Source organism: Microtus ochrogaster, unplaced genomic scaffold, assembly GCF_000317375.1.
Source record: "Microtus ochrogaster isolate Prairie Vole_2 unplaced genomic scaffold, MicOch1.0 UNK1, whole genome shotgun sequence".
NCBI lineage: Eukaryota > Metazoa > Chordata > Mammalia > Rodentia > Cricetidae > Microtus > Microtus ochrogaster.
In genome coordinates, this window is record NW_004949099.1 from 41,528,980 (window position 1) to 41,540,852 (window position 11,873).

General features: G+C 50.5%; 1 protein-coding gene, 1 long non-coding RNA gene and 1 other non-coding gene across 3 annotated transcripts in view; 2 read left to right on the forward strand and 1 right to left on the reverse strand.

Moving 5' to 3' along the window:
- Positions 1-2,405: 2,405 nt before the first annotated feature.
- On the reverse strand, positions 2,406-10,219 carry Fkbp4 (FK506 binding protein 4). Its single transcript, XM_005365289.1, has 10 exons — positions 9,950-10,219; positions 8,119-8,263; positions 7,287-7,429; positions 6,625-6,745; positions 6,059-6,215; positions 5,433-5,523; positions 5,257-5,340; positions 4,881-5,066; positions 4,141-4,380; positions 2,406-2,622 (listed from the first exon to the last, which is right to left on the reverse strand). Exons 1-10 carry the CDS (start codon positions 10,052-10,054, stop codon positions 2,521-2,523), a joined length of 1,374 nt encoding a protein of 457 aa, XP_005365346.1. The 5' UTR covers positions 10,055-10,219; the 3' UTR covers positions 2,406-2,520.
- Positions 2,915-3,018, forward strand: LOC113458061. The gene has a single exon (XR_003378501.1). It is a non-coding gene; the product is annotated as a U6 spliceosomal RNA (small nuclear RNA).
- Positions 10,220-10,427: 208 nt separating the features above from the next.
- Positions 10,428-11,873, forward strand: part of LOC113458049 — a 9,894-nt gene continuing 8,448 nt past the window's right edge. Inside the window, exon 1 of the long non-coding RNA XR_003378492.1 lies at positions 10,428-11,223. This is a non-coding gene — a long non-coding RNA (uncharacterized LOC113458049). The remainder of the gene's footprint in view (positions 11,224-11,873) is intronic.

Here is an 11,873-nt window from a genome sequence, read left to right on the forward strand (position 1 = left end):
CATTGGATCCCCTGGAGTTGGAGGTTGGGAGGGCTTGCTCTTGGAGAGGACCTGTGTTCAGTTCCCAGCACATGATGGGTGGCTTACAGCTACTAACTCTAGTTCCAGGGAATTTAACAGCCTCTTCTGCAATATGGCGACTATACACATAAATACATGCAATTCACAAATACACACTGCTTTTAAGGACTATCTATTTGCCCCTGGATTCACTATGTAGACCAGGCTGGTCTTGAACTCAGGGATTACCCTTGTCTTTGCCTCCTGAGTGCTGAAATTAGTGTGTCACCATGCCAGAAATAAAAACAAGTCTTTAAAATATGAAACGTTCATGAGTGCCTCAATGGCCATACATGCACCATGTGCAGTGCCTGTGCAGAGTACAAGAGGGCAGTGCATCCTCTTCTCAGGTTGGGAGCCAAACCTTGGGCCTCTGAGGAGCAAGTGCTAACTACTAAACTGTCTCTCTAGGTCCAGTACCTAGCTTTTGACATGGATGCTGGGGACCTAAACCCAGGCACTCACTTTTGGAGTAAGCAATCTAGTAACTGAGCTGTTCTCCAAGCTTTGGCTGAGTTTCCTCATCTGTAAAATAGGCCAAGCTTCTTTCTTAGGACAGTTGGATCAAAGACTGTATCACAGGGAGTCCTTGGTACAGGTCAAAGATTATACTGTTAAGTACTTAGCAATTTAGCAAGGGCTTGCTTGATATTATCATCAAAGCATTAAAGCAAAGTCAAGAGTCAAAGTTAGAAATATCCAGAGGAACCAGGCTTAAAAAACACAAAAATCAAGCCCAAGCCGGGTGGTGGTGGCGCAGGCCTTTAATCCCAGCACTCGGGAGGCAGAGGCAGGCGGATCTCTGTGAGTTCGAGACCAGCCTGGTCTACAGAGCTAGTTCCAGGACAAGCTCCAAAGCCAGAGAAACCCTGTCTCAAAAAAACAAAAAACAAAAAACCAAAAAAACAAACAAAAAAAAAAAAAGCCCAAACCTGGACTTACACCTACCAAGGGAATTAGCAGACATGGTGGTGCCCGACAGAAAGAACTGAGACATTTTCCATAGAATACATCTTCTACAATGTCAAGGGCTACGCAGGTACATTGGCAGGCAGACTATCAGAGCCCACACAGAAAGGCAAGGGGGGAATGAGCTGACCTGTAGGTGAACAAGAGGAAGTTCAATGTGGCTGACATGGGTCACCTGGCTTCTTGCAAAAATCAAAACTCAAGTTAGGTAAGAGATATGAAGGAGGTACAGTGTGTACCTGATAAGACAGAGGAGGTGGATTTAAGAAGTACTTCATCAGTACTTGAATACATGTAACAAGCTATGTGACCTTAGCCAACCAGTGACGCTAGAACTTTTATACCTTAAGAAGCTAAGGGCTGGGCCTACAGAGATGGCTCAAGAAGTTAAGTGCACTTGCAGAAGACCCAGGTTTGATGTACAGCACCCAACGCCCGAAGCCTCCACAGATGCCAAGTATGTACATGGTGTACAGGCAAAACATCCAAGATGACTGCCACAACAGGGGCAGCAGTACAAACCCAGCTTTTCTGATCCTAGTTTCCCCAAGGTTTGTATTTCCTCTTCCCATTATGGGGGAATAATACCAGCATTCTAATGAAGGCTGCTGAAGGGTGTATTGGGGATCCATGGTGAGGTGCTGCCCAGTTGGGAGGTGTAATGTGCACTGGAGCTCAGAGTGTGCATAGAGGGTCTGCAGCATACGCTGCACCTAAGCTGGACTGGAGTGTGCCCCTCTTCATTCGGCCCCTGCCCAGATGTACCCACCACACCCTACCCCAGAGCTCAACATAAAGGGCTGCCTGACACCCACATTTCATTGTTTCCATTTTATTGCTCAAGCACAGGACTTGAGGTGTGCCTGGACCTTCAGCGTGCATTAAAGAGGCTGAGGGGATGGGGACAGGGATAACCTGGGTGAGGGAAACTGATAGGAGCAGAGATACTGGAAGGTGCTGTGTAGCAGTGATCACTGTGATACCAGAGGATTATCAGGGATACCATCTCAGGAGAGCAAGGCGAGAGAGCTAATGGACACAGTGGTTTTCCCACGCCCCTAGCACCAGCAGGGAGATTGCAACTTGGAAAACAACCGGAGACAGAAGGGATGAGGAAAATGGCTGCCAAGGAGTCATCTTCTCCACCCTGGCTTCATATCAGACCCCATCCCTATCATATACCCCTTCTACCACATGAAAAATGGAGCTAACAGAGGGAGAAATAAATTAACATTCTGATGTGTACGTGTGGAAGGATAAACACGCATGTGTAATGGGGGAAGGAGAGAGGGTTGACACCATCTAAAACTAGCCCCCATCTTACCCCCAGCCTGCTCTTCTCCCCTTCCCGCCAAAGTCAACATCCAAACAGATAGAAAAATAAAGGTCTAATTCACTCAAAATCTTCAGTTTTTACAAAACTAACAGGGTGGAGTAGAGAAGGGAGCAGGGAGACAGGCAGCCGCAGGGGTGGGCAGGCGATGAGGCAGGCTATGCTTCTGCTTCCACTTGGGACTGGTTCCCTGCCACATTGTTGGGCTCACCCTTCATCTCAGTGACAGTGCGATGGTCTCCAGCCACCTTTGCCTTGGCCTGTAAATGAGGAAGTAGAAGAGGCTAAATTCTGGAGTAAAAGACAATCCTAACAGAAAGGCACAGGCACAGTGATCCGGGAATGGTCCTCAAAGCACACATGTACATTCTGAACTGATAATGTCACTCAACACACCACTGCTGAATGTCACAGATTTCGGATATTTTAAACTATTTTTTCTTTGTGGTGCTGGGATTAAACTCAAGGCCTCGAGCATACTGGGCAAGCACTCTACCACTGTGCTATATGACAGATCTGCTAAACAAAAATATTTTAAAATGTTTTAACCTCATGTTTGCCTCAGTAGCATGTGTACTAAAATTGCAATGATAGAGATTAGCACAGTCCCTGAGCAAGGATATCACACAATTTTTTTTGAAGTTTTCCATACTTTTAAACTCAGTAAGAAAACATATAGAGCAACATATCAAATTCACCATTTAGTTTCACCTTTTAAATGTGCTACTAGAAAGGCAGTATATTTCAAAACCTGTTTCTTTTTTGGAGGGTATTAGGGACACTAAAGCAACTAACAGGTTAAGTAAGACGTGCCATGTACATTTGCAGTGGAATACCACACAGTAGGAAGAGAAAATGGGAAGTATGCTGGGCGGTGGTAGCACAGGCCTTTAATCCCAGCACTTGGGAGGCAGAAGCAGAGGAAGGCGGATATTTGTGAGTTTGAGGCCAGCCTGGTCTACGAGAGTTAGTTCCAGGACAGGCTCCAAAGCTACAGAGAAACCCTGTCTTGAAAAAACAAAAACAAAAAGAAAATGGGAAGTAGTAATATAAAATAAGCATCCAGTCATTACTTAACATATGGGGGCAAACAATGAACAGGTACACACAGCATAGCTGTGTTGAGGGAGAACTGGCAGGATCATGTGCTTCTGTGGAGGTTGAAGGCTAACTATATAACCCTCCTCGACTCGAGTGTGGAGGTGCACCCTTCAAACCTAGACTCATAGGCAGAGGCAGGCAGACAACCATGAGTTCCAGGCTAGCCTGGTCTACTGAAGGAATTTAGGATTTTCTCAAAGAAAATCAAACCATGAGAACTGGGCCCTGATGTGTACTTCCCACGCTGCTGGCCTGGCCGGACCAGTGGGGTGAATACTGAGGACTTACATTTCTTTCCTGTGGAGAGAGTAACATCTGGCTTCTCCAACTGCCACAGACAACTCCAGGCCCATTGGGGTTAAGGGCAGGCACACCTTATGTGCTGAAGAAGCCAGGAAAACCCTTTTCTGTCCTTTGTAGCAACTCCCACTATGTGGTGAGTTGAATGAGAATAGCCCCCATAGGTTCAGATTTAGATGCTTGGCCCAGTTTGTAGAACTGCGAGCAGCTTTCGGATTTCTAAAGCCCATGCCATTCCAGGTTAACTCTCTGCCTGGTGCTTGTGTTTGTTCCCCGCCATGAATCTGACCCTTTGGAATTTAAGTCCTCTAAAAATTCCCATGAGCTGCCTTGGTTATGGTCGTCTCTTCACAGCAATGACACACCCTAACCCTCACCTTGTGATCCTCCTCAGCCAGCCTCTCAAACATGTTGGCATAGAGCTTCTTTTCCCGGGCAAGCTGCCTGCGGGTCCGCTGCTGGCACACAGCCAGCTGAGCCTTGGCGGCTTTGTTGCTGGGATAGAGCTGCAGGACCTTTTGGAAGTCAGCTCGTGCCAGGTCAAAGTCATTCACGGCCAGGTGTGCCTCTCCCCGGCGGAACAGGCCTTTCTCGTTGTTGCTGTCCAGCTCCAGGGCCTAAGAGCGCAGAGAGAAAACAGCAGGACATCAGACTCTGCAGCACCAGCTGGATCCCCAAGGGACCCCTCAGCAGGATGAGGCTCAGTGGAAACTGCTGGTGTCGAGTGAGGGGGGAAAAGACTGGGGCATTAAATGGGAAGGGTCATGGCTCAGGAAGAAATTAATTTAATCCAAGAGGAAGAAAGGAAATACAGCAGGTCTTCGGATGCAGGAAGAACACGGTCTCATCTTTCCAGATACAGAAGTGATAACAAAATAACCCGACTCCCTTTAGCTTCCCCCAATCTAGCTAGGGCTTGCTCACTGTCTGTATCTATTGTCTCCCACCATTAAAGTGCCTGCTACTTCCACATGAGGCCTCTCTTTGGGTCTGTAACTCAGAATTCCCAACCACAGATCCCACTAACGCCACCCAGTGACTGTGGGCAGTTTTCAGACTGGCAGTGCTCTAGCCCTGCCTGTAAATGCTGTTTCCACATCCCCTGAAGGGACCTCACCTTGTTACAGCTTTCGATGGCAGCTGAGAAGGCCTGTAGTTTCAGGTGACACATAGCCAGATTGAGGTGTGAGGCCAGTCGCAGTGCATGGACCTTTTGCTTTTCCTCACCAGAAAAGCTAGACTCGTATTCCAGCCAAGACACAATCTTCTTGTACTGCAGTACAGCTTGCTTGTACTTGCCTTCCTAGAATGGGAGAGAGAGGCTCAGGCACCCAGTACAGGTTCAGCAGCCCAGGTTGCCTTACCTAGTAGCCACAAGCGACTCCTGGACACCAGATTCCCACTCTTTCCCAGGCCAGAGCGATGGACGAAGATACAGCAGTGACAGAGTACCACCTGGACAATGCTCCCCGGGGACCTTGGCCTTGGCTCACCTTGAAGTAGACAGTGCCCCTCTCTTTCACTATGTTGCTCTGCTCCAGCTTCTCCTCAGAGTTCATCTCCCAAGATTCCTTGGCCTGTCATATCCCAGAGGACAGATAGTGGTCAGCTTCCTCGGAGGCACCCACAGACCAGACTCCAGGAGAAGGGACACCTTAGGCCGACTCACCTTCTCAAAACTTTTCAGGTGTACTTCATATCTCAGGTCAGCATGTGGTGGGATCTGGAACTTTTCCTTTCCAACACTGCCAAAAGCATAGCTGTGGGGGTGAAAACGCCTGGGTCACCTCACAGCCTTCGTCTGCTCTGGGCTGAAAGGCTTCCTGTTTGTTTCCTGGAAAGTACCTTCCCATCTTGAGACCTGGGTCTGGCAAACATTTCCCTAGCTTCTCTACTACCCAGCTGGGCGGTGGTATAGCACTCGCTACCGCTTGTCCTCTACATCTCCCTATACACTGTTGAGATGATTGACTCAGAGACAACGGAACAAGATCCGCTGTGAAGCCCTAAGAACTTTAGTATGTATGGCACACAGTAGGTGTTTCCATAAACGTTAACAATTGCATAAATTAAGAGCACATGAAAATCTAGGAATTGGCAGGTAAGGGATTCAGATGGGGCTTGAATGTAAGGAAATACGGGCAACAGTGGGCCACACTTCCAGACCCAATGAGGTGATGGTGAAAAGCATCCTCAGAGTAGAAGCAAGCATACAGGGCTTGTGAATGCCTATCACACAGCTCATGGTGGGCATTCAGCTATGTCCCAATGCTCTGCAAAGTGCCTGAGTCTCACCTAGGTTTGAGGTATACAATGGAATGTTCTCCTTTCTCCATGCGCTGAATGGCCGTCTCCAACCCATAGGGCAGATCTAGGCTTTCCCCTTCGCCGACTTCAAAGCAGAGCTCCCGCTGGTCAAAAAGCTGGTCATTACAGTAGCCTTCCAGTGCCACTGGCATCAAAGAGAGGCAGTACCCCAGATGTGAGGGGGCAGAGCATTGAGGAAGTTGCCACTGGCCTCCTCCATCTCCAAATTACCGTTCATACCCAAGATAACCTCTGTGTCTCCGACCTGCAGGGATGCTAAGACAGTTGGTCTAACTCCTTATTTTATGGAGGAGACAAAAGACTTACAGGAAGGAAATGAATTGGTCCAAACCACCCAAGGCCTTTCATCTCTAAGCCAGGAATCATATGCAACTCTAGATTTTTCTTCCTACACCAGATTAACTTCGGTTTTTTTTGGTCTTTTTGAGACAGGGTTTCTCTGTGTAGCCCTGACTGTCCTTGAACTCAGGCCTTCCAAGTGCTAGGATTAAAGACATGTGCTACCACTGCCCAGTCAGACTACACTTTCTTACCTTCTACCATAGCACCATCATTGGGCCTGGCGTAGCCTTCACCACGAGTTCGTATTCTGCGGATGATCCCGCCATCTTCATCTTCGGTAAGATCTTCTCCTCTGAACTCAAATAGCTCCACCTGTGGAATGAGATATAAAGTGATCAACTCCTTTCTGCATCAACTCAGCAGCGAAACTCTGTTTTACTCCCTAGAGTTACCACTAACGGCTAGACAACATCTAGCCAGAAAGAAAGCTCTCTATCATCCTGCTTCATTTAGCAAGGACATGAGACAATCTGGTAGGCATCTCAGTGGCCTTGTGACTATTCTCTAATGTCCACTGATTGGTTTTCTACTTTCAGCCGAATAGTCTTAGTTCTTCCCCTCAGCAGATCTATAGGAAGGAAGGTGTCTCTCCCTCCTGTGCTCCAGGATGCCAACACTCCACACTACCCTCTATATCCCACAAGGGCTTTGGAGCCCCCTCTTCTAACCCAAAGCTTCTAGTTAGTATTGGCCACCATGGCAGCAGCAGAGCCAGCCACTGGCCTCCTACTAAAGCTAGGCCCTCAGGCTTGGCTACATTGTCTCCAAGAGGCAGGAAGGGCTGGAGGGCAGCCAGGCAATGGGGTGAGATAAGGTCTGGCTCTTTGCCTGGCACTCTGTGGCCAGCACTTACCTCAAATACAAGTGTGGAGTTGGGGGGGATCTTTGGAGGGCTGCCTGCTGACCCATAGGCATATTCTGGCTTGCAGGTGATGTGGCATACTTCCCCCACTTTCATGGTCACCACAGCAATATCCCAAGCTTTGATGACCTCCCCTGTAGGTAGAGGCAAACAAGACCTGCTTAGCAGGAGTCTAACTCTAGGCTCAATATTCAGAGAGCCGCGCACACCCAAGGGGGATCTGAACATCTCTAGAAACGGGACCAGACACAAGCAGCAGCAGTGTTGACATTCCCAGCACATTAAGAGATTGCTCAACCCTGCAAAGAGTTCAAGAAGCAAGACTGTCCATCCCAAAGGGAGGGAGGAGCTAAATCGATGAGATGGGGATAGAAACCAACCAGTCCTAGAATAGTAGAAGAAAACACATGACAGATAATGGATGGATTATTTTTTTGTTGTTTTGCTTTTCAAGACAGATTTCAGTTAGTCCTGGCTGTCCTCAAACTCAGAAATCCACCTGCCACTGCCTTCTGGGTACTGGAACTAAAGGCGTGTGTCACCACTGCCCAGCAATAGATGGATTCTTAACCATTCCTCCTTGATCTTAGTTCTGGTGTTTTTTGTGTTTTTCCTGTTTTGATGACTAGTTTATGCTATTTTGCCAAGGTTATCTTGGATTCCTTTGTTCAAAGTGACTCACTTGCCTCAGCTTCTCTGGTAGCTGGGAACACAGGTAAGCACTACTGTGCCCAACTCAAGCTTGGCTGAGAACACCATTTTTGCTTGTGACAGTTGCTATCAGCCTTGGAACCTACCCCGCTAGCCCACTAACCATGCCTACCTTTTCCCAAGTCAAAGGAGAATTTGTCCTTGCGATCCAGACTGGAGTCAAACTTTGTGCCATCTAAGAGCCAGCCAGTGTAGTGGACAAAGACCCGGTCCCCAATCATGGGTGTCTCTGTGCCTGTACCCTCTCTCTTGATGACCTGGGAGGAGGGGGAAAAACGTGAGTAACCAGGGATGTGGGCAGAAGGGCCCTCATTGCCCCTGAGCCCCTGTAAGGCACGTAGTGGTTTCTGCTGCCCCCATTGCCTCCTGCTTCTTTTTTTAGCAGGTCCAAGAGCTCAATCTTCAAGCGACTCTGATGTTAGTGGGTTAGCTTAGACTCAAGGAACTTCCCCGGCTCCCTCCAGGTTTGTCCAGACCGGTTTTGGAACGCTTCAGATAAAAAGACCTCGGTTTAAACTTTGTCTATGGTTTTGGCCAAGTTGCTCAACTATCCAGAAACTGTCTGTCAAGCACTGAGGACAATTCCCATCCCCTGGAGGTGCTTGAAGAACACACTGATAAAGCATGGATAGGAACTAGTGGGTCATCAGATCAGGGTCTGGCATGAACAGAACGGAATCGGAGTAAGGAAGGGAACAGATCGGTTCCAAACTGGGAAAAGGAAGGGCCAGATTACATAGCACAGAGGCTCTGCATCAGCCCTGGCAAATTAAGAGTTGGGAAAAAAATTACCAGACCAGCAAGCTAAGGGGCCCTTTTTTCAGGACTAGAGTACCTCCGATGAACATATAGGCATCTGCTTCTGTTTAACCTTTTTATATATGGTGACCTCGTGGGCGGGCCACTAGGTGGATGTAGAACCATCCTCTAAAGGAAGGCTGATAAGAATGTACAAGGACCTCAAAGGAGTGGAGGATAAAAACTGGCCTTCTGGGAATCAGAACCTTGCAGTAAACAGAGAAGAAAGGCCACATGTTCACAGGGGAGCGGCTAGAGCTGGGGGAGCAGCATTTCTGGACCAACAAGGTCTCTGCTGAGCACAGGCCACACACACTAGGTACCGAGCAATGGGACGCTCAGGGGAGAAACAATGGAAGCAGGGAGCGCGTGCGATGCGGGTTAGGATTTCACCGTCCTGGACTGCTGGCAGAACCTGCTCTGAACCGGCGCCCATTGATTGTCCCGACCCAGGTCAGGGCGCCCTCCCCCTCGCTCCTCGGGCTATTTGCAGTCAGGAGACTAGTGAACCGCTGGCTCCAGGGCAAACCGCCTCCCCCAAGGCCAGCACCCCGAACCCCCAACTCAGGAAGGCTCAGGAGGAGAGGGAGAGGAACTACAGATCCCGGCATGCACCGCTCCTGCTCTCCCCAGGCCGAGAAAGGGGGCACAGCATGGCCGAGTCCGTGACCTCGCTGGGTTTCGGCAATTGCAAAGGGGGTGCGGAGAAGCACAAAGGGCTCTCGGCCAGGAAACGGCTCCAGGGAGCCGTTTCAGGTCCTAGCTAATGTTTAACTTTCAAGTGGGCGAGCCCTGACGCACCTTCGCCCAGGTGGCCCGCGCACACTGCGGCCGAGGGGTCCTTAGGAGGCGAGGCCCGAGCCCCTAGGTTCTCCCCGGCCTCGTGCCCCCCGCCCGGGCCCCCCGGCTGCGGCCCTCGCGCTCCGCCCCGCCCCTCTCAGCCGCACAGTGCAGCCGGATCAAGTTGGCGTTGCAGTGGGGGCTCCTTCCCGGGCCGGGGGCCGCACCCTCCGGGAGCGTGCAGCTACCGTGCCATCTTTAGGGCCGCAGCCCGCACTGGGATGGCAAATTCCCCCATCCTCCTCCCGTGGCACCCGCTTGAGGCCCACGAGTCTCCAGCCGGGGTCTCCGCGGCCCCCTCTCACCTTGAGCACGCCCTCGTCCTGCTTGGGGCTGATGTCCACTCCTTCGAGAGGCAGGGGCGCCGACTGCGCCCCGTTTTCGGTCGCCTTCATCTCTTCGGCGGTCATGGCCGCTAGGCGCACCGTTGGCTGCGGGAGTGGGACGAGCGCGAGCCGAGCGCTCTGGCCGCCGACCGGGGTGAGCGCACAGTGCGGGTGGCGTGCGGCACAAGGCGGCGCTGCCCACCGCGAACCTCGCTCCAAGCTCGCGCACCGGGCTCTCTGCGCGCTCACCGCCGGCCGCCGAGTGGGGCGACGCCGAGGGGAGGACGCGGCGCGGCCCGGCCTGTGATTGGTCCCACTCGCCTCGGGGGCGGGGTCAGGAGGAGCGGCACGAGCGGGCAGCGAAGGGGCGGGAGCGGGGAACTTTCTAGAGAAGCGGTTAAACGGGTTGGGGCTCTTGGGCTGAGGGCACCCGAGGGGGTTCTTTTGGTAAGATTTGTTTTTCTGGTTGATGGCTTCTAGGGGCGGCCTCCTCTCCCACTCCAGGACTCTACATTCTCGGATTTCGATGATCACACCCTTCCCCGCGTCCTCCCTCCCCACCCCCACCCCGCCGGCGTCTAGCCGTTTTTTTCCAGATCCTTCTCCATCCTCAGGACGCCCAAGCCCGGGCCTGCCTGGCGGCCCGCCCTGTTCACCCAGACCTACAGCGCAGTAGCTGGATCCGGGCAGCCAGATGAGAAGTGGCATGGGTCTGCCTCCCGCGATTAGACCTCAGACACCCGTGGCGTGGCCTTGGGGTCCTGGGCGTGGGCACCTAAGCAGTGTGGAGAATAGAGGCCATGGCAGTGAAAGCGTAGGCCCAGGAAGGAGCAGCTTCAGCCCTGGTGCACAAACTGTGGAACTCGACTTTGTTTTCCCTGCAGCCTGGCAGGCCCACCGAATGAGTGTTGCTTTCCAAAATTCAAAATTCTGTGAGCAGGAGATCTTGTGAGGGATGACTCCCTGAGCCAAAGATTTGTAAGTGGGCTTTGTATATCATACTAACCAGGCTTTTTTGTTAGTACTGGAGCGCAAAATGGTTTCAGCTCAAGAGAGAAAAAACCCTTTCCCTTCTTACTAAAGATGGACGGGAAAGAGATGTTATCTTCTCAACCACTCTTCCTAAGTGATATCTGTGGAGCTCCAAGTCTGCGTGGTTAAAACCGAAATAGTGCTGGCTTGATCGGAAGATCTGCCTGGAGAGGCCCTGAATCTGCCCTGCACTCTAGTACACGGTTAACACATAGCGCCTGGTGAGTGCTACCAGATACCTATTGGCTTTGTGAATTTTCATTCCAAACTAATGAACTTTTTGTCTGTGTGCTGACCTGATGTTGTTCGGTGATCCCACTTAAGTAGGCAATAGGCAATGAGACCGGGCTGGCAAGATGGCTCAGTGGGTGGAGGTGCTTGCTGCGTGCCTGCGGACCTGTGTTTGATTCCTAACACCCACAACGTTGAGAACACGGACTCCTCCCTACCAAGCTGTCTTCTGACATCCACCCGTGAGCCCTATCATCCCTCCCAAATTAGTGTAATAAAATAAAAAAAAACCTTTACTATATTACTGTTAGATAATTCGTTGTAGTCCCTTCCGAGTACATTTTTATGAGTTTAACCAAAATCTAGGACCTCTTGAGTTACGAGAGACATCATCATAGAATATGGAAGCGGAGTAGCTACTTCTCCCGAAGTGAAGGCTCTTGTCCGGCACTGGCTTGCTCATGTCAGTTATCTCTCTGGTGGGCCTCTGGGTATTATCTGGCACAGCAAGTTGTGATAGAGAAGGTAAGTTTTACAGTAGTAAGCTTGTATCTTTTCCTTGAGAATGGCATTGTAGGCTTAACGCCTTTATTTATTTATTTTCTTTTTCTTTTCTTTTCTTTTTTTTTTTTTTTTTTTT

Bases quoted from the DNA above. Each gene is read 5' to 3' on its own strand.
- Fkbp4 (XM_005365289.1), bottom strand. From the start codon at position 10,054: ATGACCGCCGAAGAGATGAAGGCGACCGAAAACGGGGCGCAGTCGGCG. The intron at 8,264-9,949 runs GTGAGAGGGGGC...CCCTCCTCCCAG, and splicing joins AGGACGAGGGCGTGCTCAAG to GTCATCAAGAGAGAGGGTAC. The intron at 6,746-7,286 runs GTAAGTGCTGGC...CTCATTCCACAG, and splicing joins ACTCCACACTTGTATTTGAG to GTGGAGCTATTTGAGTTCAG.